General features: G+C 47.0%; 9 protein-coding genes across 9 annotated transcripts; 5 read left to right on the forward strand and 4 right to left on the reverse strand.

The window, feature by feature from the left end:
• The first annotated feature begins 176 nt into the window (after nucleotides 1-176).
• On the forward strand, nucleotides 177-3067 carry F4812DRAFT_432147 (DNA repair helicase rad25). The gene is made up of 2 exons (XM_047934495.1): nucleotides 177-395; nucleotides 451-3067. Exons 1-2 carry the CDS (start codon nucleotides 368-370, stop codon nucleotides 2907-2909), a joined length of 2487 nt encoding a protein of 828 aa, XP_047789631.1. The 5' UTR covers nucleotides 177-367; the 3' UTR covers nucleotides 2910-3067.
• Nucleotides 3068-5065: 1998 nt separating this feature from the next.
• Nucleotides 5066-9006, forward strand: F4812DRAFT_432157 (potassium transport protein TRK1/TRK2). Its single transcript, XM_047934496.1, has 3 exons — nucleotides 5066-5660; nucleotides 5719-7385; nucleotides 7439-9006. Exons 1-3 carry the CDS (start codon nucleotides 5564-5566, stop codon nucleotides 8363-8365), a joined length of 2691 nt encoding a protein of 896 aa, XP_047789632.1. The 5' UTR covers nucleotides 5066-5563; the 3' UTR covers nucleotides 8366-9006.
• Nucleotides 9007-10326, reverse strand: F4812DRAFT_432158 (translation protein SH3-like domain-containing protein). Its single transcript, XM_047934497.1, has 2 exons — nucleotides 10039-10326; nucleotides 9007-9939 (listed from the first exon to the last, which is right to left on the reverse strand). Exons 1-2 carry the CDS (start codon nucleotides 10244-10246, stop codon nucleotides 9395-9397), a joined length of 753 nt encoding a protein of 250 aa, XP_047789633.1. The 5' UTR covers nucleotides 10247-10326; the 3' UTR covers nucleotides 9007-9394.
• A 236-nt stretch (nucleotides 10327-10562) lies between these two features.
• F4812DRAFT_465354 (uncharacterized protein) lies at nucleotides 10563-11941 on the forward strand (the record flags this gene model as incomplete). Its single annotated transcript, XM_047938430.1, has 2 exons — nucleotides 10563-10819; nucleotides 10899-11941. Exons 1-2 carry the CDS (start codon nucleotides 10699-10701, stop codon nucleotides 11939-11941), a joined length of 1164 nt encoding a protein of 387 aa, XP_047789634.1. The 5' UTR covers nucleotides 10563-10698.
• Nucleotides 11942-12361: 420 nt separating this feature from the next.
• On the reverse strand, nucleotides 12362-13645 carry F4812DRAFT_460167 (cysteine synthase (O-acetylserine (thiol)-lyase-like protein); the record flags this gene model as incomplete). Its single annotated transcript, XM_047937662.1, has 2 exons — nucleotides 12362-13359; nucleotides 13492-13645. 2 exons carry the CDS (start codon nucleotides 13643-13645, stop codon nucleotides 12362-12364), a joined length of 1152 nt encoding a protein of 383 aa, XP_047789635.1.
• Nucleotides 13646-14045: 400 nt separating this feature from the next.
• F4812DRAFT_59103 (uncharacterized protein) lies at nucleotides 14046-17690 on the reverse strand. The gene is made up of 2 exons (XM_047939220.1): nucleotides 17205-17690; nucleotides 14046-17097 (listed from the first exon to the last, which is right to left on the reverse strand). Exons 1-2 carry the CDS (start codon nucleotides 17253-17255, stop codon nucleotides 14308-14310), a joined length of 2841 nt encoding a protein of 946 aa, XP_047789636.1. The 5' UTR covers nucleotides 17256-17690; the 3' UTR covers nucleotides 14046-14307.
• Nucleotides 17691-19316: 1626 nt separating this feature from the next.
• Nucleotides 19317-20975, reverse strand: F4812DRAFT_59142 (ClpP/crotonase). The gene is made up of 2 exons (XM_047939221.1): nucleotides 20531-20975; nucleotides 19317-20470 (listed from the first exon to the last, which is right to left on the reverse strand). Exons 1-2 carry the CDS (start codon nucleotides 20673-20675, stop codon nucleotides 19740-19742), a joined length of 876 nt encoding a protein of 291 aa, XP_047789637.1. The 5' UTR covers nucleotides 20676-20975; the 3' UTR covers nucleotides 19317-19739.
• Nucleotides 20976-21111: 136 nt separating this feature from the next.
• On the forward strand, nucleotides 21112-22349 carry F4812DRAFT_59153 (retrieval of early ER protein Rer1). The gene is made up of 4 exons (XM_047939222.1): nucleotides 21112-21513; nucleotides 21578-21695; nucleotides 21807-22106; nucleotides 22161-22349. Exons 1-4 carry the CDS (start codon nucleotides 21445-21447, stop codon nucleotides 22247-22249), a joined length of 576 nt encoding a protein of 191 aa, XP_047789638.1. The 5' UTR covers nucleotides 21112-21444; the 3' UTR covers nucleotides 22250-22349.
• A 508-nt stretch (nucleotides 22350-22857) lies between these two features.
• Nucleotides 22858-25088, forward strand: F4812DRAFT_432188 (Paf1-domain-containing protein). The gene is made up of 2 exons (XM_047934498.1): nucleotides 22858-23441; nucleotides 23494-25088. The coding sequence occupies exons 1-2, from the start codon at nucleotides 23171-23173 to the stop codon at nucleotides 24663-24665; spliced, it is 1443 nt and encodes a 480-aa protein (XP_047789639.1). The 5' UTR covers nucleotides 22858-23170; the 3' UTR covers nucleotides 24666-25088.
• Nucleotides 25089-26785: the final 1697 nt, after the last annotated feature.

Below are 26785 nucleotides of genomic sequence, written 5' to 3' on the forward strand. Positions count from 1 at the left end.
GAAAGTTTACAATTCAAACGTTTTGACCGGCAGAAAGTTGATAAGATAAAGGCGGTCTAAATGATAATGGAAGGCGGTGGCGACTTAGCCCCATCCTACCCTTTTTCTGCTAGGCTATGAATAAAGGATGGAAATTCTCCGACTGGCTCAAAACATTTACCTCCTGCATCCATGTTGTTCAATTACGTACCTAGCAAATTAGATACCCACATCTTATGTGCATTAGGTACACCCCAGGCATTTAGACTTGCTAGAACATACCTATTAAAGTTTACGTAAACAATTTCATTACTTTCACATCTCCTCGTCGGCTGTCATTCATTTCTCTTGATCTCTTAATCATTTATTATACCTCATTTACGTCAATATGCCGGTGAAGCGAAAAGCCTCAGGGAGTAAGTCTAATGTCTTTCGCTCGCTGCATGAATTCATGATGCTGAATTTCTCAAGCCGTTACAGGCCCTGCTAAGTCGGGAAAAGTCTCTACTACTTCGACACCCGGTCCCTCGACACCTCGATCCATCGATAGCGACGATGATTCAGATTCCCCAGACGAACCGGTCGAGAATGAGGAACAACTACAAAAGGTCGTAGATCGTTTCTCCCTTGCGACGTTTCGCAATACCACTGCACATCAAGAAGACTGGACTTCGAATCGCTTCTTCAAAGGAGGAAGGCGGGATTTCTCATATTTGCCTCTCAAGCCCGATTTCAAAAGCCGCCCAATATGGATCGATCCCCAGCGAGGGCGAATCATTCTAGAAAATTTCAGCCCCTTAGCCGATCAGGCGAAAGACTTCCTTATTACCGTTGCTGAGCCTTTATCGCGTCCAACCTTTATCCACGAATACGCTCTTACGAGCCATAGTCTCTATGCCGCCGTATCAGTTGGATTACAACCCCGAGATATTATAAATACGCTCGAACGTTTTTCAAAAACACCCGTTCCAGAATCGATAACCAGCTTCATCGGCAGTTGTGCTTCGAGCTACGGCAAAGTGAAGCTAGTCATTAAAGATACCAAATACTTCGTGGAGAGTACCGACCCGGAAGTATTGCAGAAGCTGCTCAAGGATGAGGTCATTGGACCCTGTCGTGTTAAAGGCACCGAAACTGTTACTAGCGCGCCTTCTATGGCCGGCCTGGTAATCCCAGGAACCTCTAACGCTGCGGGAGTACAACAAGCGCAGCTTAAGAAGGACGAAAAGGTACAAGCAGAGAACTCCGAAGGGACGAAACCGCAAGATCCTTATGACGCCCTGAGAGAAGACGACGATGACGACAACCAGGAGGCCGTGCACGCTTTCGAGATCTACGACACTTGCATCGAAGTCGTCCAGAAGCGTGCCTTGGAGATCCAATACCCCATGTTGGAGGAATATGATTTCCGTAATGATGATAGAAACGCGAACCTCGAGATAGATTTACGACCAGCTACGCAAATTCGAAGTTATCAGGAGAAGAGTCTGAGTAAGATGTTTGGCAACGGTCGAGCCAAGAGTGGTATCATCGTCTTGCCTTGTGGAGCGGGTAAGACGTTGGTTGGCATTACTGCTGCTTGCACAATCAAGAAGGGCTGCATCGTCCTTTGCACGAGTACGATGTCAGCCAACCAATGGCGGAACGAATTCTTGAAATGGTCTAATATCAGACCAGACGATATTGCCCTATTCACTTCAGAACATAAATCGAGGTTCCCTGGCAACACTGGTATTATCGTTACGACATACCCCATGGTGACGAATTCAGGCAAAAAGCGGGCCCATGATTCGCAAAAGATGATGGACTTCCTGACTGGTCGGGAATGGGGTCTGATGCTGCTCGACGAGGTTCACGTCGTACCCGCTAATATCTTCCGGAAGGTCTCCCATTCAATCAAGAGTCACGCAAAGCTCGGATTAACTGCTACACTACTTCGAGAGGATGATAAAATTTCGGATTTGAACTTCCTTATCGGGCCAAAGCTATACGAGGCGAACTGGATGGAGCTCTCAGAGCAAGGTCACATCGCAAAGGTCCAATGTGCCGAGGTATGGTGTCCGATGACAGCCGAATTCTTCGACGAGTTCAACAGACAGAAGAAAAATCGGAGTTTGCAACAGAACTTATACGTCATGAACCCGCGGAAGATCCAGGCTTGCCAGTTCCTCATCGATTACCACGAGAGACGAGGCGACAAAATTATTGTCTTCTCAGACAATGTTTATGCCCTCAAGCAGATTGCCTTAGCCCTCGGGAAAGCCTACATTTGTGGATCTACATCAAATAATGAGCGGACGGTAGTGCTAGAAAATTTCATGCACAATCCCCTCGTCAAAACCATCTTTCTATCCAAGATTGGCGATACCTCTCTCGACCTCCCCGAGGCTACCTGTTTAATCCAGATATCATCACACTACGGTTCCCGCCGTCAGGAGGCACAGCGATTAGGCCGTATCCTCCGAGCAAAGCGGAGGTCAGACGAAGGATTCAATGCCTTTTTCTATTCGCTGGTCTCTAGGGATACACCTGAAATGTACTACTCAACCAAGAGACAGGCTTTTCTTGTAGACCAAGGATATTCTTTCAAGGTCATTACGTCTCTGACCGGAATGGAGAAGATGGAAGGGCTTGTGTTCAAGACCCCTCAGGAGCGCCGAGAGCTCCTTGCAAAGATTGTAACGGATACGGAGAAGTCGGACGATAGAGATAGAGATGATCCTACAGATGACGTATTTTATATGAATCCACGGAACAAAAGAATCAGGCGTACTGCTGGCGCGCTTGACGATCTCAGTGGTGGAAAGGACATGGCCTACATCGAACAGAGGAAGGGTGCAAATAAGGGACTCAAGAAGAAGCCTGCCCAGAGTAACGCTTTCTTCAAGAAGATCGCGAGGGAAAAGGAAAGGCTGAAGAATTCGCGCTAGGATATTGTGATATAATAAACTGTGCATACTACCCGAGTGCGGGAATGAAAGTTTTCGAGATTGTGTGGGACATGAAAGGTATACCCCTAATGGAAGGATGGTGTTTTTTTTTTTTTTTTTTTTTTTTTTTCACCGCTGGTTGACGGATAGTACGACGAAATGCTAAGTACAGGCATAACGCCATGGCAATACGGTTCAATACAGAGATAACTGTTTACCCAGGTGTGGCTTAGCGATATCCCAGGGCAATGGACAGATGCATCCATCCCACGATCATGGCTGGCTGCAGTGCTACGTATCGAATGCAACCTTGCTCACGCATATTGCGTGGCACCGGGAGTTATTTAAAATTTGCTCAAGGAAAAACACTGCACGACATGGGCTGACTTTCACGGGATCCGATTGGGGTCGCATTACCAATGGCTGAAGAATTGAGACGAGGCTTATCGAGTTACATTGACAACAATTTTCTTTTTTTCCTTTGTAGTATCACATTGGTAGTATCGGTGTGTGCGGGTTAAGGTATTCTTGACTTTATCATCTTGGGTAGGTATGATTATGCGATGGCATCTCCGAGGCCGAATTGATATCGTGGCTTTTTTTTCTTTTCTTTCTTAAGACAACCTTAAAAATGCTTCGATATGGATGCATGTAAATACATGTATCAACACGGCTTAGAATTGTACCTCTAGTAGGTACCGGGCTTAATTAAAGTTGTATCCGCGCTCACTTTAACATCAGAACATCCGGCCATATGTCGCTATGTACCTAGGTATTCCGTACTACTATGTAGTGTATATAGACGATTCTGACATCATCACCTAAGCATTAATACCGTTACATTCATCCAAAATCGCCCAAGTAGGGTAACACAGTCACATGTTGAAATATGGCTGTCAGCCAATTATAGGGCCCCCTCCTTGTTCTTTAATGCTCTGGTACGTTGCTCATAAAATCTGTAAAACCTTCCCGACTTTTTACGAACATCTCCAAATTCCGCAGATGGAGTACCCATAGTTGTTTCCAGGATCCCACGTATGAGATTCTGCAATCGAGTGCCTTAGAGTCCCTGGCAGAAGGGATGAGGGGGTCTAGAACCTTCGGGAACTCGGTCTGCAAACAATTGGCAGCCGAGTTGATTGAGATGATTCAGATGCCGGGTGCTGACATAGTACCTACCTAACATACCTATACTATGTATAGGTATTATGTAGGAGCTACAGGTAGCAACCTTAAAACATAGTAGCAATAGGAACTTATAGAGCTGACTCTAGCCCTTTTATTATTTCGCACCACTGCCGGCCCCAACCTTACTCCTATCCCGGCCGTCTTGCACGTTTTAGTTTTTACGCTAGAAGGCTTTCCGTTAGCCAGTCAAACGATATCTCAAATCCCTGCAAGAAGTGCACATTAGATAGCACCGAGGTACGTATGTATATATATGCACGTTATGTATGTACATCATCTACTATGTAGGTAGGTATCTCGGGCCTTCAAAGACTAGGGTCTCCTGTTTTTTTTTTTTTTGTCTTGGCACTTCTTCCTAATATAACCAATTGCTAGTAGGTAATCAATGTACCTAAGCCCCTTTACATAGTACCTCACCTATATCCATTATATTCCAAATCTAAGAGGTGTGAAAAAGTAAAGCTGTAAGCAACGGGAAACGACACACTAAAATAATGCAAAGTCAGGCTGAGTACTAATAGGAAAGCGTTATCTAGATTTAAATTTGACGTTCTCAACATGACTTAGATCCACTTAGTTACATAAGGTACACTAAATACACTGGACACCCTGACACTTGAACAATTCGAGTCGTGCTTTAGCGGAAGGCGTCGCCTTATTTGTTTTCCTTGGATTACCTCACCTTCTTCAGATTCTCTCTCCATACTTTTTCTCTCCATCCCTATACTCTACCCAAATCCCAATTGGAGGTCGGTTAAGATAGATTTCTTTGATTCTCCACCATCTCTAACCTTAACAACTTCGGCAATAAATCCATCATCTAAATCCAAACAAGACAAGACAAGACTCAAGACTCCGTCTCGAACGAACCAATCCGTCTTCTCCCTTTACCTATTTGTCCATCGATCAATTGAGACTATGACAAGCAATATCAAGGATGTAAGTCGATGGAATATTCTCCTTGAGGTATTTACAAAATTTCAATTGTTATTTTCTCTAGCTCTGTATTTCCTGTATTTCCACCCTTGCATGATCATCTCATTTATTATTCTCTTTCTGTCCCTGTCTCAGCCTCCTTTGTATCTCGAAGTTTGTACGAAGCTCTTACAAGTTCCTTATGAAACTTCGGACTTGGCCTTTTACTCCCTCTCTTCAAAAACATCTCATCTCACCTTCCACCAAGTTGTTTTATCCCGATGGATGTCGTTCTCGACCACCCATTGTCTGACCCGCACAATTCCTTATCCTCGATACCTTCCGGCATTTCATCTTAGTTGACCTCGTTAACCTTGCCTTGTTATATAGTATCGGAACGAGCAATAACCATTATGTTTGGCATCCGTGATCTCATCAACGACCTCGCTGGCCAGGTCTCCCACTCGGTGGCTTTCTAAGATAGGCTTTCCCCGTTGCTCCAAGCATCGAAGAACAGAGCTTACTTTTAGGTGGATATTACTCTAGCCACCATGGGGAGAGCTCGTGAGCGTTTCTTGGACTTTGCCCAGGCGCTTCGCCCGTCCTTCTTGTCTAGAAATCCACACTTTAATTTTATCACTGCTCATTGTAAGTCATATGTCATTCATCGGATGACGTACAACTACCATAAGCTAATATTCTCTAGATTTCTGGATCATTGGATGGACCATTATAGGATCCGTCTTGATTTATGCGTCTGCTAAAGGTCAATTGGCCTATATTGACGCCCTCTTCTTTGCCAGCGGTGCAAACACCCAAGCCGGCCTGAATACTGTCGACGCCAACTTGCTTAACACCTTCCAGCAATTGGTGATTTACTTCCTCGCTATGATGTCTAATCCAATTAGCATCCACTCTTCCGTTGTCTTCCTGCGTCTCTATTGGTTTGAGAAGAGATTCCAGCATATTGCAACAGAAGCCAGGTCGCGGCGAGTTTCTATCTCCAAATCGCGATCCAAGGCGAAAGCAAACCTTGTAGACCTGGAAAGGGGCGTCAATGGCCGCAACATTACCGTGATGCACAATACCGCTAAGGCATCCCGAATCACTAACGATGGCATCTTACTAGACAATTATAGCATCGAGGGTGCTACAAGCCATGCGCCATACCCAAATGAGTTTCCCAGCAAGGATGAATCTGACCCTAAAGATAGGAGTCAATCTTTTCAGCGACTTCCTCCGCCTCAAATCAAATTTTCGGACCAGGTCAAAAGGAGTGATGCCATTGATTCGGATGACGAAGAAGCCCGGTTACCGGCTAAGCGCACCGATGCGGAGCATATTGCCATACTAGAAAGGCAACGCAATCTCGATAAGAGTGCGCGGAGAATGAGAATTCCTGGACCGCGTGATGCCGATAGAGGTGTGCTACCGGAGGAGGTGGACGAAGAGGGGCCAGAAGGTCCTGGTCTCTCAAATCGTTTGCGAAGAGAATCAAGTGTTGAAGGCCACCGCCGACCAATGTCATCACTAATGCAGCCTGCAACTCGCCCGGATCGTCAACCAACCATCACCATCGAGGTACCCATAAAGCCACATAGAGAAGAGCACGATTTTCCAGAGGAGATAGCGGAAGATGTCGAGGCGACCACTCGCACGACAGATGCCTTGAAACCCCGGAGACCTAGAAAAGAAGGGGAAAAGTTACATCATACCGACACGGCGGTATCAACTAGTCGTATCAATCCTCTGTATCGCCTCAAGTCTGTCATAACTCAGGGTAAGGAAGAGGATCCTCCCTATCTTAGTTGGCAACCAACCCTGGGCAGAAACTCTGCTTTCCTTGGGCTCTCTGAAGAGCAGAGAGAGGAGCTGGGTGGCATCGAATATCGATCTTTAAAGACCCTTGCTCTTGTTCTCACAATCTACTTCTTTGGTTATACCTTTTTTGGCATAATCACTCTAGTGCCGTGGATAGCCCACAACGATTACTACGGCGCGATCGTTGATGCCGCCGGCCAGAACAGAGTATGGTGGGGTTTCTTCACGGCAAACTCTGCGTTCATGGACCTTGGCTTGACGCTTACTCCCGACAGCATGAACTCGTTCAACACTGCCATATTCCCGCTACTCATCATGTCTTTCTTGATTATTCTCGGAAATACTGGATTTCCTATTATGCTCCGTTTTATGATTTGGTTGTCTTCTCTCATCATACCTACCGGGTCCGGTCTTTGGGAAGAGCTGAGATTTCTCTTAGACCATCCGCGACGGTGCTTCACGCTTCTATTTCCGTCGAACGCTACCTGGTGGCTCTTTTTTATTTTGGTCGCTCTTAACGGGATAGACTTGATTTTGTTTATCATCCTTGATGTAAGTATCCGACAGTGGACTGCCACCGTTGCTCAATGCTGATGTTTAGTTAGCTTCATGGCGAGGAGGTCGCCAGTCTTCCGCTCAATATCCGCTTCCTCGATGGGTGGTTTCAAGCCACGGCTACCAGAACTGCAGGATTCTCCTGTGTAAATCTGGCTACCCTTCACCCAGCCGTTCAAACGTCATACCTTATCATGATGTATATTTCCGTCTTCCCAGTTGCCATATCTATTCGTGGAACGAACGTTTACGAGGAGAAGTCCCTCGGGGTCTATAATACAGATTTAGATCACGACGACACCAAGCAGAGCAACATATCATATGTTGGAACGCATTTGCGTCGCCAACTTTCTTTCGACTTGTGGTACATATTCGTTGGCTATTTTATTCTCACTATCACCGAAGGCCCGCGGCTCATGGCTGGCGATTTCTCCATGTTTGCCGTACTCTTTGAGGTTGTGAGCGCTTATGGCACGGTTGGGCTCAGCTTGGGATATACAGGTATCAATGCTTCGTTGTGTTCTCAGTTTACCGTCCTTGGCAAACTTGTCCTTATCGCCATGCAAGTTCGTGGCCGTCATCGTGGGTTGCCCTACGGACTTGATCGGGCCGTTCTTCTACCTAGCGAGCACCTCAACCGTAAGGAGGCTGAGGAAGAGGAGTATAGGCTACAACGCCGTCATTCGGCAATGTCTATTGGACAGCATTCTCACCACAGGGCTTCAAGTCTGAATCGTGGTCGTAGCCGCAGCGTGGAAAGGAGACGCCTTCTTACGGGTCTCTTACACCCTGGTCCAACCTACCCGTTTCACCATTCACACTCAATTGGGAAATCGGATGGCCAGGCTGGGCTTGGCACGATGGAGACATTGAAGAAACATATTACGGACCCAGGGAATGGCGAAAACGGCGATACGCATGAGCCGACCCCCAGACGTAGGAAGAGAGCTGATACACAGCCGTCCCTTGGCCAGTAGCGGAGGAAAGGTACGACAGGATGGGAAAGGTCTCCAGCGCCGAAACTATTCATGGACGATGAAACACCAGTACGACCATCTTCACAGCCGATGCCGGTTCGGGATGGTGATGTTGCGCAAGTTGGAGCCTTACCGGTATACCGCAATCCTTGGTGGCAGCGAGGTACGACAGTACAGTGGTACCTTGGGAGCACCGGATGACTTGGGTACTCGCGTTATTCTCCCCGAACCGGCTGTATACGGAAACGAAGGAGGAAGTAGATTAGATGTACGATTTGCATAGATAATGTTAGAGACGGAGGCCCAGGCCGAGAATAGAGATGTTATTAAATCTTAGATGGAGGCACGATTGATTTCTTTCGGTTCGGCTGGAGTTTCCCTCGGACACGGCGTTTGGATTACATGAAGCTCCCAAGGAGGTTCATATGAGCTAGGATATCCTACGGGGAGAGCGGGGGGGGGCATGCTTTGTCTTTATTTTTTTTCCTCCCCTGCATGCTATGACGAGGAATTGGGATTCTCTTGATATACTTTAGGTACTTAAAGCCGAGCCATGTACTTAAGTGTAAAAAATCACGGCTTATATTATGATTCCTGTGGATAATAAAATATCGGGTTAATAAATGATGGTATTTACTAGGTCTTGTGAGATTACACTGGAAAGATGTGCTAGATATATTCCCCTCGCCCACGTCCACCTAGAAGGTATATGAGAGGTATATCGGCTGCCTGAATTGTTTTATACGCATCGTTAACGTAACATTCACATTGAATCGTGGTTGGTTGGTTGGTATGTAGTACTTATGTTACACGTTCACAGAATACGCATTTATATATACATACATACATGCGAATTCCCATCCCTGTACAACTCTCAAGGGGCCTGCCTCTTCACTGACTCCTAGTCTCCCTCTTTCGGGGCCAAGATTCAGCAAGAAGAAACAAGTTCTTCCAACCCATTCTCTTGTTCGACCGTCTGGCATAGCAATAGCCATACCCCTCCCCCTCCACCTCCAGCTATCTTTCCCTCTACCGCTTCGCACCCTGCGCGCCGGCGGCATTCGCCTTGGCGCGGCCCTTGGTAGTGAAGACGTTCCTGGTGCGGCGCCAGGCCTCAACGAGGTGATCGACGTTGCCCATGTCGTGCTTGGGCTTGCGCATGTAGGTGAGGCGGGCGCGGCGGGCGCGCTTGGGGCGGCGCCAGACGATCTCGATGCCGGCGACGTTGGGGGAGAAGAGCTTGAACCAGCGCTCGACGGGGACCTTGGCGACGTGGTTGCGCAGGAGGATGGCCGTGTCGACGCCCGCGCGCCGGATCGACAGGCACACGCCCGCGAACGGCTCCCCGCCCCCGCGCCGCGTCGTCACCTGTAGCACGTCCCCCGGCTTCGCCGCGTCCCGGTTCGCCTTCGAGAAGAGCGCCCGCCGCGCCCCCGTCTTGTCCAGTCGCTGCACTTGCTGCGCGTGGTACGTGTCCAGCGGCGAGGGGTAAGTCTTGTGCGCCGAGGGCACGCGCGGGTACACGGCGAAGACGGGCCGGATAGGTTTGTGGGGGTTGTTGGTTTTGCGGGTGTCTTGGGGAAGAAGTTCGATGTTAGCGATTTTGGTTTGGTTTGGTTTGGTTGATTGGAGGTAGGTAGGTAGTATGGTATGTTAAGATGGCGAAAACGTACAAAGCGAGGGCTTCACGACGGCCGGAGCAGCAGTAGCAGGAGGAGGAGGTGGTGGTGTGGAAGCAGAGGCCGTAGGAGTGGCTTCGGTAGCCATTGCGCGGAATAGCTGCGGCATCTGCTGCTGCTGCTGCTGGTTTCGCTGCTGGCGGGTTCTCCGCAGGACGGCTTTCCAGCTGCTCAGCGGCCGCCGCGCAGATTGGGTGATCATTGTGTGTCGTGTCGTGTTGAAAAACAGGGCAACTCGTTGAAATGTCGAAAGTAGGAGGATGTAGGTGACTTGAAAAGTTGTGGGTCCCTGGGAAAGATCCATTCCGACCGGGAGAGCTTATCGATAAGGAGTAAGGTTCTTGCGTTGCGGGTGCTGGCGGGCGGTGGAAATCGGGGGTTTAGGTACCTAGGTACCTCCTAACCTTAAGTATCTTAAGTATCTAGATACCTGTCTTGGCATGCGGCAGCTGCTCGGCGGCCGGCATTTTAGATAAGATAATTTTTAGTTGCGAAATCAATTAATTCAAACCCCCCCGAAGCTGAACCGAGGGGCATCTTTCAGTAATTTTTTTATAATAAAAAACGATTCTTATACTATGCGGAACCAACAATTATAACACATAAATAATAAAAGTGGAATTGAAAGCGGTATAGCGGCCAAAGGTTGGAGATATGTCGAGAAATGCGGCGCTAAGCGCTTTGTGCGCGAGCAATGCCGCCTGGGAGTCTGCTACGAGGAGGATAGCCGGGTCGACGATGCGGAGGACGTTCTCGTCTACCGCCAGAAGAGATGGTATGTCTATGTCTCTGTCTCTGTCTATACCCTTTCTCCTCCAAAGTGTTTTTGGTAACCAACCTTAACCTCCCCCCAGCGAGCATCGCGCACTTCACACCGACATCCTCCCCCGAGCTCGACAAGCTCCTCGACACCATCCGGCACAAGATCATCCTGCCGGCGTACCTGCCGACCGACCAGCGCAAGAAGATGTTCTCGCCCAAGTACGAGAAGAAGCTGCAGTCGGACCCCATCATCATCGAGATCGACGGCGAGGTCTTCAAGTTCCGGTACCAGAACCCCTTCACCGACATCCCGCAGACCCGCCGGTGCATCGTCGCCGCCATCTCCCGCTTCGAGGCCCCCGAGGACTTCGCGAACCTGCGGCCCCTGGTCGAGGGCGTCGCCTACGCCCGCCGCCACTTCGACCCCAGCTTCTACTGCAAGATCCTGCGCGTGCTCGGCGCCAAGGGCCGCGTCTTCGACGTCATCGAGCTCGCGCGCGGCGTCGCCCGCACCGGCTTCCGCCTCGACTCCAGCGAGAAGGTCAACGAGGTCATGCACTGGGTCCAGATGAAGGCCGTCGACGCCGCCTGGGACCCGGCCGAGACCGCCCAGGCCCTGCGGTGGGCTGAGATCGTGCTCGAGCTGCTGCAGGAGGAAGCCCACCAGCCGAAGCGCCACAAGAACGAGCACCCGCTCGAGGGGGAGCTGCCGCTGCACCGAGACCCCATGGTCCTCCTCGCGCCGCTGCACCTCGCCGCCGCCTTGGTATGGAAGCAAGGAGCCGAGGCCGCGGGCGAGGCCGCAGTCGAGAAGCTGGTCAAGCACGCGCGGGACATCGTCAGGCTATGGCCCGAGGGCCGGGAGCTGTCCAAAGTGCAGCCGCAGGCTCTATACGAGGAGTACGACAAGATGGGGTATCTAAACGAGCCTAACAAGTTCGTCGTGGTATCCGCGCCTCTTCTCCGGGGCCTCGAAATCGCCATCGAGGTCCTCGAGCCCCGCAACCCGGACCTCGCGGCGCAGCTCCGGTCTCGTCGGGACCTCCTGGCCAGCGAGGTGGAGCGGTCGCTCCAGGCGGGGAAAGGAACTAGGGGGAAGGCGGTCTATGAGAAACTGTATAATAACGCGGCGTGAAAAAGGGTAGAGAGAAAAAAAGATAAAAAAAAAAAGAAAAAATAACCTCCACGAAGATTTCAAAAAATGAACCCACCTATATTCGCACAGAAGTCGTGTTGGAATCAGATCAAATACCTATCTATGTATAATATCTTCCCCGCCGTAACTTGCACTTTGTACATATGTACTGTATGTACCTAATGTATATACAAACTGATCAATACCAGGTAACCAAGCAAGCAGCCCCCTTAACCTCGCTCCCCTATTCGATTGACCAAGTAACTCGCTTACTATGCATCTATGCATTCTCTAAACGCCTCTCCCAGTCTTTTTCCCCCTCCCCTCCCCTTTTCTTCCCTTTTTCGTTTCTCTCCCCCCCCCTTTTTATTTTATTTTATTTTATTTTATTTATTCTGCTTCTTGCCGCGTGCCCTTCTCCTAAGGCAGCACGATGTACTTCTCCAAATGCTTGGGTATCGCGGCGAGCAAGCCCTTGCTCTCGAGCCACTTGCGGGAGAACAAGCGGTCGGCGTAGCGGTAGGCGCCGTCGCACAGCATGGTGACGACGGTGTGGCCGGGGCCCATCAGCTCGGCGACCTCCTTGGCGGCGACGACGTTGAGCGCGCTGCTGGCGCCCAGGTACAGGCCCTCCTCGTCCAGCGCGCGGTACACCATCTCGATGCTCTTCTCGTCCGCGATGTGCAGGCTGCCGTCCAGCAGCCCCACGTCCGGCGCCAGGTTGTCCGTGATCCGCCCCTGCCCGATGCCCTCCGTGATGCTGCTGCCCGCCCGCTCCGCCAGCCGGCCCCCCGACTGCAGGTACGAGTGCAGCACGCTGCCCGGCGGGTCCGCCAGGTACGCCTTCACCCGGCCGCCCGACGCGTCCTTGAGGAAGCGCGTGGTGCCCGCGAGGGTGCCTGCCGTGCCGGTCGCGCACGTGAACGCGTCCACCTTGCCGGCGGTCTGGGCCCAGATCTCGGGGCCGGTAGTCTCGATGTGCGCGCGGCGGTTGGCCGTGTTGTCGAACTGGTTGGTCCAGACGGCGTTGTCGAGCTTCTCGGCGTGCCTGCGGGCCTGGTGGTTGTAGTTCTGGGGGTCGTCGAAGGGGACGGCGGGGACGGGGTAGACCTCCGCGCCGAGGAGCCGCAGCAAATCGATCTTGCCCTGCGACTGCGTGTTCGGCATGTAGATGACCAGCTTGTACCCGCGCGACCGGCACACGTGCGCCAGCCCGATCCCCGTGTTGCCCGCCGTGCCCTCGACCACCGTGCCCCCGGGCCGCAGCAGCCCGCGCTCCTCCGCGTCGAGCACCACGTACAGCGCCGCTCGGTCCTTCACCGACCCGCCCGGGTTCATGAATTCCGCTTTGCCGAGGACTTCGCAGCCCGTCTGTTCCGAGAGCTTGTTCATGCGGATGAGGGGCGTGTTGCCGATTGCTATAGGAGCATAGTTCCGTTAGCATGAGCTTTCTTATAACAACACCATCCTATCCTATTTTGCGGGACACTAGGGGAAAATATCACAGAGGAGAGACAAGGAAAAGCAAAGGAAGGAAAGGAGATCCGTACCGCCAGTGAATCCCTTCGCGATACCCTGAGCCTTCGAAATGGCGAGCAAGTGCTGGCTCGGAGGGTTGGCGGCAGCCGGTGCGGCAGCCGGTGCGACAGCCGCGGCTCTGCGGGCTGCCGTCGTCGCTATCGTTCGCACGCTATGTCGAAACATGATTGCCTCCCTCAATTCAAATCAGGTACTTCGAGTAAAGAGCGAGAAGACATGCAACAAACAAGCAAGCAAACAAAACGGAGGCGTGGGAAAATAAGAAGAAGGTAAATAAATAATAAAAAGAAGAAGGGAAAAATAATGAACGAGAATGGTCCGATGTCGAAAAAAAGGACCCTGCAGTCCTTAGAAATTATTTTGGAGGGGCAATTTGTTAGCCGGTTCGGTTTCCCCTAAAGCTAAGCCGGCTCTCTAATTACATCATCCCGGCTCCCGCTCTCGGGTCCATGGATTAGTCATCTAGGTACCTAGGTACCTAAACAACTCGTACGGAAAGCATCTTATATAATTCATATTATAAATTCTAACTCGGATAAGGGGAGTTATTAAATAGGTATAGACCTAAAGCTTAGAACAATTCAACTTATTCAAATGTGCTATGGAATTAACTACATACCTAAGGTAGACTTTCAAATCATACTAAAGTTCAGTTCTGAATAACCAACTATGCTATAATATTGCGTATCGAGGTATCTCGTCCTATGGTATAAGTCCATGATTATCAATCATATGAAAGGTAGGTATAAAAAATTGCAAATATGTCTGATCCCGTCCAAGATGCGGCATTATCGTCGTTATATCGTTAAGTGGCATGTCCGGTATCGCTACTCTATAATCCGTACGTACGGCGCGGGAAACAATCCTTGGGCGCCCATGTAGCTTCCGAACAGCCATTCGCCGTTCACATCTTCCACCTCTCTCACTTCCGCTCCTTTGGGAAATAGGAGCTCGTCTGTAACGCCTGCCCGCGGGTACCAAGACCACTTCGCCACCGCTCTTGAACCGGCGCCTCCGTCGGGAGGGAATAGCTCCGTGCCCAGCGCGGGTGCCGTCGCCGCCACATCTACCGCTACGAGCCTCTCGAGATTCAATCCGTTCGGTCCTTTCCAACTCCACCTCTGCATACGTGCGCCCCTCGGCTGGTGCTGCTCGTCGTCCGGGACACCAGTGCCCTCGTATGGCTCTGAGCGTAAACTCCTCCCCCCAACAATATCTTGTAGTACGCAACGTCTAAGACCAAGTAGACCCTCCATAAATCCAATGACGGCCATTCTATGACCTTCTAAACAGCGTCTCCATCCCATATGGCCGTTTTCGTCCGATATGCGCTTGTCGTGAACAAGGCCGATGTAGCAATCTTCGCATATATCGTAGTCTCCTGGTTGCCCGTCCTCTAAGTCCTTGCTGCTACACTCAAAACAGTGATACCTCTTATCGGTAGGCGGAATAGGCCCATGGCAGACTTCACATGTCGTCGTAAAAGTAAGCGACTTAAAGTTTCCAAGGCTAACAGCGTTAGGACCCGACGAAAGCGTCGCACCTCGCGGGCGTTTAGGTAGTGGTGGACTAGCCGGCGGGGTACTAGAGCCCGTTCCTGGCGCGACATACGCCAATGGAAGTAGGGGGTGAGTACAATTTTTGCCCGCATTTACGCAGTTATTGCAGAAGCCCCAATCGCCTTCGTTGCAAGATTCACACCGCCAAAAACACTCGTTAGCCCAAGCCAAACATCCTACGCAAAACATGCCACTTTCTAAACGATTAGCTGGATCATCAGTCGTAAGCGTCCTACGTCCTTCCGCACCGCCCGGTGCGTACTTAGGTTGCCTGTATCGGCACGAAGTCAACATATGCGGCGGTTCAAGTCCTCGATTACCGTCTGCTATAACTTTCTGCCAATTCTTAAAGGCTGCATATCCGAAGCCAAACCAATTTTCACACCCTTTTCCAGAACGATAGCAGCTCGAGCAGATATTCCACGCCCCGTTAGCGCATCTTGCGCAGTTGTAGTGAAGCTCATATTCGATATGAGGCCGACTGCATCGAGAACATGTGATTGCCGGTTCTTGATAGAATTGGGATCTCGTATGTTGGTGATGTGTTTGGTGAGAGGGAGACGATATGAGACCAAGGCTAGGTAATGGAGATTGCGGGGCTACACTCGAAGGCCGTCTCGCTCGTTTCGGGTGTTCCACGCTAGAATCATCAGAATGAGGTTCCGGTGAGGGTGCCAGGGGGATCTGAGCAGCAGATGTTCGCGCGCTAAAAGAGAGGTCTCGGGGTCGAGAGCCTTCTCCCGCTGGTGGCTGGGCGGCCGAATTGGTGGTCGGCATACTGGAACTCCTCGATTCGGTGATAGATGGACGTCGTGCTGATGGGTCAGTACTTTGAGGTCTCAAAGTTAAATCTGTCTGCGACCTGGCTGCTGGCCTTGTCTCTGCTGTCCTTGGCCGCACGGGATCGGTTACACTTCTAGCGTCGCTGGAAGTCCTTCGCCGCCGCCTTCTTTCCGGATCAGCGCGAACCTCTAAATGCGTTGATGTGACTGGAGGTCGACTCCGATCGTCTGCTTGGCTTTGACTAGTAGCTGATCTACTATTCGCCGATCTTGATCTTGGTCGGCTGCTAGCCCGGGATGTGTCTGTTGGAGGAGGCCGCGGGTTAGGTTGTAGAGCCTCAGGTCTCTGTGAAGTAACGGCCGGGTCGCTTCTCCGGGGCTGTTGGCCACGAATGCGATCCCTCTGTCTCCGTCTATATGCTTCGGTGATCTTTCGGCTCAGTTCGTCATTCTGGGCCAGGTCGATGTTATCTAGGTCTAACCCATCCAGCAGACCTTCTTCCTGAATTTGTCGTGCAAACTCTTCTATTTCCCTCTCTATATCGCGAAAGTCCACATCGGACGAACTGATCAGTGATCTTATCGAAGCTTGATGCTCAACCTGTCTCCTCCTAGTTCGAGACGAATCACGCGAGCGATGCTGTGATTCACTGCGATAACGGCGCCGCTCATCCGGAGGTGGATCAGGTTGTAACATACCATTCGAATCATGCCGACGCCGATGTCCGTCTCCTCGTAAGGGTCTATCATGCTCGTCTCGATATCGCATCTCACGACTGTTGTCCCATTCGGATCTACTCCTTCCATCTTCGGACCGGCTATGGCCATGATGCCGCCTCGGTCTAGAGCCCTCTCCAGGTTCGACACCAACATCTTGCAAACTCATCTGGCGCGCTTGTTCCAACATTCGCCTTTCCATCTCCTCTAGCCGCCTCTCTTCGAGCGACCTCTCGAGTATTCTAATTCGTGGTATGACATTATCTCCAGGTTTGTATTTCTTGCGCATCTCCTCTTTCTCGTCGTCGGGTTTGGCTTTGTCCGGATTTGCAGCCAGGAACATGTCGAGCAAAGTAGTGACGGTAGCATTGTGGCGGGTATCTCGAACTTGAGCACGGCAAGACGGGCAGGTGAATCTTATCGAACCAGGGGATGGGGGGTTTGGTGAATTTTCTGCTACGTTCTTTTGCCATGAAAACCAGTCTTTAAGACAAGAGCCGCAGAAAGTGTGGAGGCAATCGAGGAGGGTTAAGGGTTGGTAGAGGATATCCGTACAGATCTATGTGGTAGTAGCCCGTAGCCGTTTAGTAAATACTTCAATTCTACCATTCACTAAGGTACCTAGACCTAGGTAGGTATTCGAAATCATCTTAGATGCAAACTTACCGAACAGGTCAACTCCTTCTCCAGATCGACACCAGGCCTTGAAGAGGTCATCGCGTCTTTTGCTGACTTTATAGCTAGGGAATTATATTGAAAGTCCCAAGTTTTTTGTTTTTTTTTTTCTTTTTTTTTTCTTTTTTTATACGAGGGCGGCTAACGAGAGAGTTAATAGTAGTAGTGGTGGTGGTGGTGGGGGTGTATCTGAAATAGAACAGCTCAAATGTCTCTGTACTGCCGAATCCAAGTACTTCGTATCCAGTCCCGCGCCACCGTTAGAATCGAACTGCATGGTGCTAGTAGCTGCGCATCTGATGCATCTGACCGCAGCGCCGGTGACCTTGGAAAGAAACCGGTAGCGATAGGGAAACGTTTAGAATTATGTCAGAGTTGAAGTCGGATATTTCTCGTCCGTATGTACAATTGTCTGAGTCACTTAAGTCCACTAAAGTCGGCCGTAAAAAATGGAGTTAAACTGAAAGATTGAAAGAGTGAAAGATGTAGAGATATGTTAAATACATTACAATGTAAATCATTCGAAATACATGCATTAAAAGCCACGCTATTGGATTTAATGCAATATTTATATTTATTTGCATAATAAATTTAATTACAAAATTTTATTTATATTAGGTTTACAGTTAATTATTTTATATTTAAGTGATTTAACATAGTGATTTTACATTTAATATTTTTTTTAAAAAAAATGTAAATTTAAATTTTATAATTATTATAAACTTTTTATATTTTAATATTACGAACTAACATTTATTAAAAATAGCACTAATTAAAATAATAAAAATAAAGTTATTAACATTATAATAAAACGTTAATAAAAGTTATAATTTTAAGATAATTTAATTAATTTAATTATAATATTTTTTAAAAAAAATAAAATACAAAAAATAATTAAGTTATATAAGTTATTATATATTTAATCATTTATTTAACTTTTTTTAATTATTAATTTAAATTTTATATTTAATTTATATAAAAGAAAAAACTTTAAGCTTTTTTAATAAATATTTTAATATTTATTAACATTTAACTTATATTATTACTATTTACTTGAAAATTAAAACCTTATTATTATTACACTTTAACGGATTTAAATATAAGTTCGTTACAATATATAAATTTATTTATTTTTTAAAGTTTTTTTATTATATTTTTATTATAAATATATTATAATTAATAAAATAATATAATTACATTTAATTATAAATAATAAATTTAATAAAAATATATAATTATTTTAAAATTTTATTAATATATTTTATAATATTAATTTAAATTAATATTTATTTTTTAAATTTATTATTTTCATTTTAATTTCATTATAATTTCATTATAATTTATAAATTTTATAATTTTTATAAACATTTATTTCCAGTTTTTAAAAGCTTTATATTTAAAAACGGTTTTATATAAATAATATTAAATATTAGCACTATTATATGAATATAAATGTATTAAGTCACTTTTACTCAAAAATATAAGCTCGGGGTTGCTGGTGCCGTGTTAATGCCGGTACAATCTTTAGCTGGAAATCTCATCACATATCTTCATGATTTACAGCCCCTTCTTGCCCGGACGAATCATTATAATACCGACTATTCCATTTAATCACGTAGCTTACACAGTAATCTAGGTAATGTAGGTACTCGTGGAGTTTGAATCGGAGTAACTCAATCATCCTCCCTGTCGGTTCACGCCAACGAAGCTTACCTGCATTGCAGCTTCTATTGCGGTCGAAGACAGCCGGCCAAGAAGCACGATTACGTGAAGATCCGACGAGCAAGACCAAGTATACCGTTTCTCCGTTGACTTATACGTATACCTAGTTCCATACACCGACGAGATTTACCATGTTGAAACTTATAGGTATAATTAGCATCAGCAGAATTGGTCTGACCTAATTATTCAAATAACTGTTAAACGTAACAATTTATTATAACTCAATTTATGCACCCCGTTTCACGATCCGTTTTCGTACGCATAACTATGCACATTACCTATGTGTGTATGTGTGCATAAATACGGCCGCGCTAATGAGGCTTAGGTAGATCTAACATAAATTCCCGGTCAGCCCTATCCGACAAGCCCAAGCCCCGTACACCAGGTACCTATTAACCCCACCATCGGAGCGTGACCGGCGTAGCAGCATAGGTAGTCGAAGTGGCGTCAGTAAATGGTCTCAATTCGCATATGTCAAAACGTTGCCTATAAACTGCTAGCAACTTATGATGGGTATCCAGATTTAGGGTCTTTGAATTGCGACTAATATCAGTAGGTACCTTAGGTATGTATTCTTAATATTGGCGAGAGTAGGTAATTGGTTTGATTTTAAACGTGATATGTACAAGTGATTCGAAACCCCGGGTCTGAGCATACGGCAGCAGTTATGAGGTACCGCCAATATAATTCCACATCTCTCAAGCCTCAAACCTCAATGTGTCTTGGTGGATTAGATTCAATGCCTTAACCATTTTCCTATAAACCGCCACGTCACATTCGTACAACCATGACATCGTCCATTATTTATTCATGCTTCCACTCCGGCTTCTTCTTCTCCGCGAAAGCCTTCATGCCAATCTTCTGGTCCTGGCTGCCGAAGAGCGAGTGGAACACGCGCCTCTCGTACTCGACGCCGTCCCGCAGCGGCAGGTCCTGGCTCTTGTTCACCGCCTCCTTGGCCGCGATGACCGCGACCCTGGAGTAGCCGGCGATGGTCTCGGCCGTCTTCAGCGCGCCCTCCATCAGCGCCTCGTAGCTGGGGAAAGCCCGGGCCGCGAGCCCCCACTGCGCGGCCTCGGTCCCGGACACCGACCGCCCCGTCAGGATGATCTCCATCGCGCGCGCCTTGCCGATCGCCCGCGTCAGCCGCTGGCTCCCGCCCGCCCCCGGGATCGTCCCCAGCTTGATCTCCGGCTGCCCGAAATTCGCCGTCTCCGTGCAGTACATGATGTCGCACATCATCGCGAGCTCGCACCCACCGCCGAGGGCGTGTCCCGAAACCGCCGCGATGATGGGCTTCTTGACTTGCGTCGTGAGCTGCGACCACGACTCGATGAAGCTCTTGGTGTATGCTTCCGAGAAGGTGAGGGGCGCCATCTCCTTGATATCAGCTCCGGCGGCAAAAGCCTTCTCGGATCCCGTTAGGATGATGGCTGAGATGCCGTCCGACGAGTTGAGCTCGTCTAGGGCCTGGTTGAGCTCGTTGATGAGAGGTGTAGACAAGGCATTAAGGGCCTTGGGTCTGTTGAGGGTTACTAGTAGGGGGAGGAATTCGGGTTAATTAACAGCCTTAGAGAAAAGCAGCGTCATCTCACCTTGACCGACGCCTGGCCTAGGCTCTGATACCAATATGTACTCATAAGATCTAGTTGCGGTAGCAGAGAATTGACGGGTTGTTCTAGGGAGAGTATAGGGTTGAAGGCGGGAGGCTAGTGGCCTCAAAGTCCGTAATGTGTTCATGGTTTGGTTTGCGAAGCTAATGAATCGTAACTACTTTGATATACAAGCGTTTCAATGGAATTACAATGGAGAATTGATAATTAATTTGTAAGGAGTTAATTTGCAATATATTGAATAAGAGGTCGTTCACCTCATAAATAAATAAGATATCGCAAGAGTTTACGTATGAAGTTGTAACTAACTCAAGCTTAAACAATGATGTACATACACCTCTTCCTGTACGTATGAGCTCATTGAAGCCGAAGCTGGCCGAGGATAGAGCCGTAGCTGAATAAGCGAAACCTTGTTAGGAAATACTTACTGGAATATCCCGAGGTCTTGTATCAAGTTACATAGTAATCAAGTTATGTGCAACTAAAGGGGAAATTAAGGGCCTGTGCACCCACCACTAGAAAACGGTTCCCAATCAACAACGCCCAGCAAACTTGCCCAACAGCCAATAAAAGCAGACCCATTCAAGTTACTATTACTAGTTTCGTGGCTGTGAATCTGAATGTGGCTAATAGAAACTTAATGTTCCCTTTTAGCTGGCCAGATTATTCAAGGCTCTCTCCCCTGGCGTCGCAAGCGAAAAGTCGCGACGTGCAAACTGGTGCTGAGACAAATCGATATTTTCTTTAATCATTCCGGCGTCACCAATTTCTCTTTTCACGATCCCATCCCACCCAGCCTCATTACGAATATTTTACAAACACTGAACGAGAAATCCAATTTAATCCAAGAATTATTACTATCCCGCGAAAAAGAACACCTGCATTCATTATCCATCATGGATAGCATCGAGTCCGACCAGACCCCTTTCGCAGCTGTCACAGCCCAGACGTCTAAGATTCAGCGGGTAGGCTTTTGTTGCGCCAATGCTTTCTGTGAATAAGAGAACGTTTCTTTCTAACATTTCATAGCAATACCAAGCTTTATTGGATCGATCAACGCCGTACGTCCTGCAACGATGGATTGGCACGGGTGCATTTCTAGGCATCTTCTTTCTTCGCATCGTCTTCGCGCAAGGCTGGTACATCGGTAAGAAAGCCTTCTCTCTCCCTCTCTCTCCCTCTCTCTTTCTCTCTCTTTCTCTCTCTTTCTCTCTATGATAACGACCTAGGTACCTAAGACATGGCTAACTATTTCTAGTGGCATATGCTCTCGGAATTTACCTCCTCAATTTGTTCCTGGCTTTCCTGCAGCCCAAGTTCGACCCTTCCAACGAGCTCCTAGACAATGAGATGGAAGATGGGACAGCCGGCGGCTTACCGACGAAGCAGGACGAGGAATTCAGACCATTTATTCGACGACTACCCGAGTTTAAGTTCTGGCACGAGGCGACCCGTGCCATCTCCATCGCGTTCACCTGCAGCTGGTTCGAGATCTTCGATGTTCCTGTTTTCTGGCCTGTGCTAGTGATGTACTGGATCATCCTCTTTTTCCTGACCAGTAAGTTATGAGACTTATATCCAGATGAACTAGCATCGCTAATTTCATTTCCAGTGCGCAAGCAGATTCAGCATATGATTAAATACCGATATGTGCCTTTCTCATTCGGCAAGGCGAAGTACGGCAAGGCCAGTACTTCATAAGCATGGATTTACGACGGAATACGTGGACCATAAAAAAGGATTAATCAGGGTAACGCCGGGGGGGAAAGGCCACTACTGAAAAGGGTCTAGGCTTTAAGGTGTAGACAGTTTCGGTATATTTTTATAATGAAGTCTACCTTTAATCAAGGTGGTGTACGCTGAGGTTCGACTTGTACAAATTACGATACAGGCTTTTTGTATTACGGTATACAGGAGCTAGGGGTTCTGTACGGAGTAATGTCGCGAGCGTCCGAATTAACGCTGGTCGGCCTTGGGTGGCAGGACGAGGAACGAGGATAGCATGGAAGCGGACCTAAGGCAGGTTTGAACTCTTCCGGATTATCATCAATAGACATTGTACTACTGCATTATGTTGAACAGGGATAATAACAAGAAGTTTTAAAGTCGATTGGGGTAAGTATTGATTATACTAAACCAAAAAATATTTACTATGATACAAAGTTGCGACGCTCAGTCTCATAGCCTTGTAATAAACGTTGAAGATGGGGGATGGGTGTAGGTACCCAGGTACCTAAGACAAGGTTGTGAAGATAGCGATAAACTTTTACACTTTTACACTTTTACAGCTGACAACTTTTTCTTTGCGACCGATAATCTTGGGGGAAAGTACCCACAATCCAGCTCATCGCGACGCGCAGGCGGCAGAACAACTTATTACTTTAACTTTCGATTACTTAAACTTGCGACCACGCACCATCACCATTCATTACAGGAATATACTTCTCTCAATTGCGCACCACCGTTGGTATCTTAACAATTACCAATTACTTAATACAACACTTGCCATTAACGCCGAGCATTTTTTAAACAAAAGGAGGAGTATCATTCAAGACTTTACTTTCCATCGCCGATTCTTTATTTCTTATCCCGGTTTTACCTATCCTCTAAGCCATCTTGACGATGGCTTCCTCGTCGCGCAGCGGTGAGCACCGCTCCATTCATCAGGACTTCATCGCAAGAATCCGTTTCTCCAATGCGCTTCCACCTCCCCCCTTTCCGCCAAAGCTTCTCGATATACCCAATACCGGCCTCGCAAGCGGTCAATACACAGCCCCCGGTTTTGCCTCGAGGTTAGCGAGGGAGCAACCGCTGAACATCGAGGCTGATGCCGAACTGGGTATGCCATTGGACCTCGTGGGAATGCCAGGGATATTTGAAGGTGACGAAAGCTGTACGTAAAGCTCTGGAGCTATGATGACTATTGGACTGACTAGAGATTACAGCCATCCAAGCTCCTGCGCAACCACCGCAAATCCATCCCCGCGATCGAGCTCTTCTCAGAGCTCCCGGCAGTTTAGGTCATCCTAAACCTGCCGAAACCAACGTGTCCTTCCTACGACGTACAGAGTACATATCTTCTGTCTCAACCAAACGTCACGATAGCAGCGCTTTCCGTAGCAACAACCCAGCTCCCAAACGCCCGTTGAAGCGACCTTCTCCCGAGCCAGATGTTGACTCCCCGGCACACATCAAGAAGAAGATAGATCAGGGCTTTGCCATAGCAGCTGCGAACCTCAAGGACAAGAGCAGGGTCAAGCATCCTTCTAAGAGGAACCTCAAGCTAGTTGATGCCTACCCCTTGATTCCCGACCTTGAGGCCTTTCCAGACTCCGGTGCATATGTCACATTCAAATTTACCAACAACCCTCTCCCTGCGACTCGTGTATACGACAAGCGTCTCCTCAACGGTATCCTCAAGCCTATTAGCAAGACGGAGGCCGAGGAGGCTGCTTTTGCGATGGCCATGCAGGCCCACGAGCGGGATCCGCAGCACGTCCCGAAGCCGCAGAACCTGATGGACTACGACTTCTTCCTGAACGACAGCCTGGACGCGTCGGACCGGTTCCGGCAGAAGTTCGACATCGAGAACCCGGACCATGACGACGACGGCCTGTACACGCACAAGAGCAACGGCAAGCCCAACTTCCTGTTCCCGCGGGTGCGGACGTACGAGACGGCGCAGGAGCTCGAGCTCAACAACCAGACCAAGTACGACGAGGAGGTGGTGCTGGCGTTCAACGACGACGAGGCCCTCGACCAGAAGGCCGCCTTCTACTACCCGGTCATGCAGCGCAGCGTCATCAAGCCCCAGCGCAACAAGAACATCGCCCGCACGATAGGGCTCGTGCCGGCGGACATGATCGAGGAACGGAACGTGGACCAGCTGGACGTCGTGGTGGAGGACCCGAGCGACGACATCCGGGCGTGGATGAGCCTGTACCGGGACCACCCGTACGGCAAGGAAGAGGATGGCGAAGGCGAGGGCGAGGAAGGGGAGGGCGAGGGCGCGCAGGACGGAAACGAGGACGCGGAGCACAGGGAAGAGAACGGTCGATCTACGCAGCATGTGGAAGACGAGGACGAGGACCAGGATGCCGAGGGCGAAGAATACTAGTGGCCGGACGGTTGATTGGGAAGTTTTATACTACATGAGAGTAGGCTTTTTATCTTTTTTTTTCTTTTGGTCTTAAAGAGACATAGGAAATACCTAGGTACCTACTTTCGTCCTGATTAGAATGCGGTATAATTGCTATGGATTAGGGAGGCATTCCGGATAATTGATGAGAAGAACAGTCACATTCTATATTAGCATCGTCATCATCATCGTCGTCGCACCCTTCCTTTTTTTTAGCCTACTGTTTAGCTAGCTAGGTACAGGTAGCGAGGTATGTAGCTAATTGCCCCGAGTTTACGAAGGGTAAGGTTATTGTCACCTGTACGTACCAATGTATGTACCAATGTACTCTTCCATTTCCGACAGAACATCCCCAATACCTAGATCGCGACCTGCTTTTAGTTTAGGTAGTTAGCTAGACTGGCTCTCTTAGCGCTGATTTGTGGAGTATGCAGCCTCATTTTCCCCGGATAACCTTAAATCATCTTCTTTTATCACAGTTGCACTATGGTTCTTGCTCTTATAGTCTGTTATTGATTCTTTCCATCTTGTGAGCTTCCAGATGACGAATTCAACAACGCCTACCTACTTACGGAACCGTTTACGACCGCGTTACGATGTGGATTCGACCCTAGCTACCAGGTCCCCCTAACCTATCCTGATGGTAAGGAGCAGATTAAGCGTACTGTATACATTTACGTTGAGACCTATAACACAACATCGGAACGTCGTACCTATTGGGATACAAAAAGACAGGGAGGATCGGAAGCCATTTATCTAACCCCGAGTCCGAGTATTAAAATCATGGTTATTTTCCGCGTTGGTATGGGAGGGAGTATTTGATATATTGTAAATTGTAATTGTAGTATCGACTAATATGTGCCCAACATACCATACCCTATTTGCGACCGTTTGGCCTCGGACGGTCTGAGCTAATTAATTGAAAATGTTGACGAATACAACATCAATTCACACATTGTTACAAACCTTTCGTAAACTCAAGGCATATCTGATTCCATAGTCGATTTTTTATTTTAAGAACGTAAAACCTGGACGCTAATAGCCTAATGAGCTCCGTGCAAGTTAAGCAAGTTGTTATATCCTTATTAAATTTCATTAACAATAGTGAACGCCTTTAGGAAAAAAAGTTAAAGTTAAAAGCATAGGTGTATTAAAATGAAACTTACTTTATAATATTATTAAGTACTTAAGTAAATAAGTTATTTATTACGTATATTATTATGAAAAGATTTTAAAATAAAACTTAAATTAAGTTTAATTTATATTTAAAGAAAAAATTATTTAATATTATATATATATATTTACTTATAAAATTAAATAATTTTATATTAAAATTAATAAACTCGTTAATTAAATACTTTAACATATTAATAATTAAAAACTTTATTATTTTAATATTATTTAATATAATATTTAAAGCTTTTTATTATAAATTATTATTTTTTTTATTTTTTTAATATATATTAAGTTTATGTGTAATAAACTTACACTTAAATCCGTTAAAGTATAATAACAAAGGTTTTGATTTTTAAGTAAATAATAATAATACGGGTTAAATATTAATAAAACGTTAAAAGTATTTGTTAAAAAAGCTTAAAGTCTTTTCCTTTATATAAGTTAAATATAAAATTTAAATTAATAATTAAGGAAATGTAAATAAGTAATTAAATATATGTTAATTTTTTATAATTAAGTTATTTCCTTTATTTTACTTTTTTTAAAAGTATTGTAATATAATTAATTTAAATAATTTAGTTAATTTAGTTAAATTAATTAAATTAATTAAATTATACGAGATTATATTTATAACTAAGGTTTATTTATTACCCTAAAAAATCCCCGCTTTTGTTATTTAAATTAATACGTTTTCTAATAGATATTAATTTATAATATTATCTTTCTTCTCTTATATTTTTTACCTTTAAAAATTTTTAATTTAATAAGTTTTTTTATTTTATTCTTTATTTATTAAATTAATTTAATTTAATAATATTAGAATATGTTTTTAAATTATTTACTAAAGCTCGTTACTTAAATTAATATTAAGTTCTTAAGTTTTATACTGTTTATATTAAAACTTTCGGTTTTTTCGAAATACT

The sequence above is a fragment of the Daldinia caldariorum genome (genome assembly GCF_022478825.1).
Source record: "Daldinia caldariorum strain CBS 122874 unplaced genomic scaffold F4812scaffold_10, whole genome shotgun sequence".
In the NCBI taxonomy this organism is placed as follows: Eukaryota; Fungi; Ascomycota; class Sordariomycetes; order Xylariales; family Hypoxylaceae; genus Daldinia; species Daldinia caldariorum.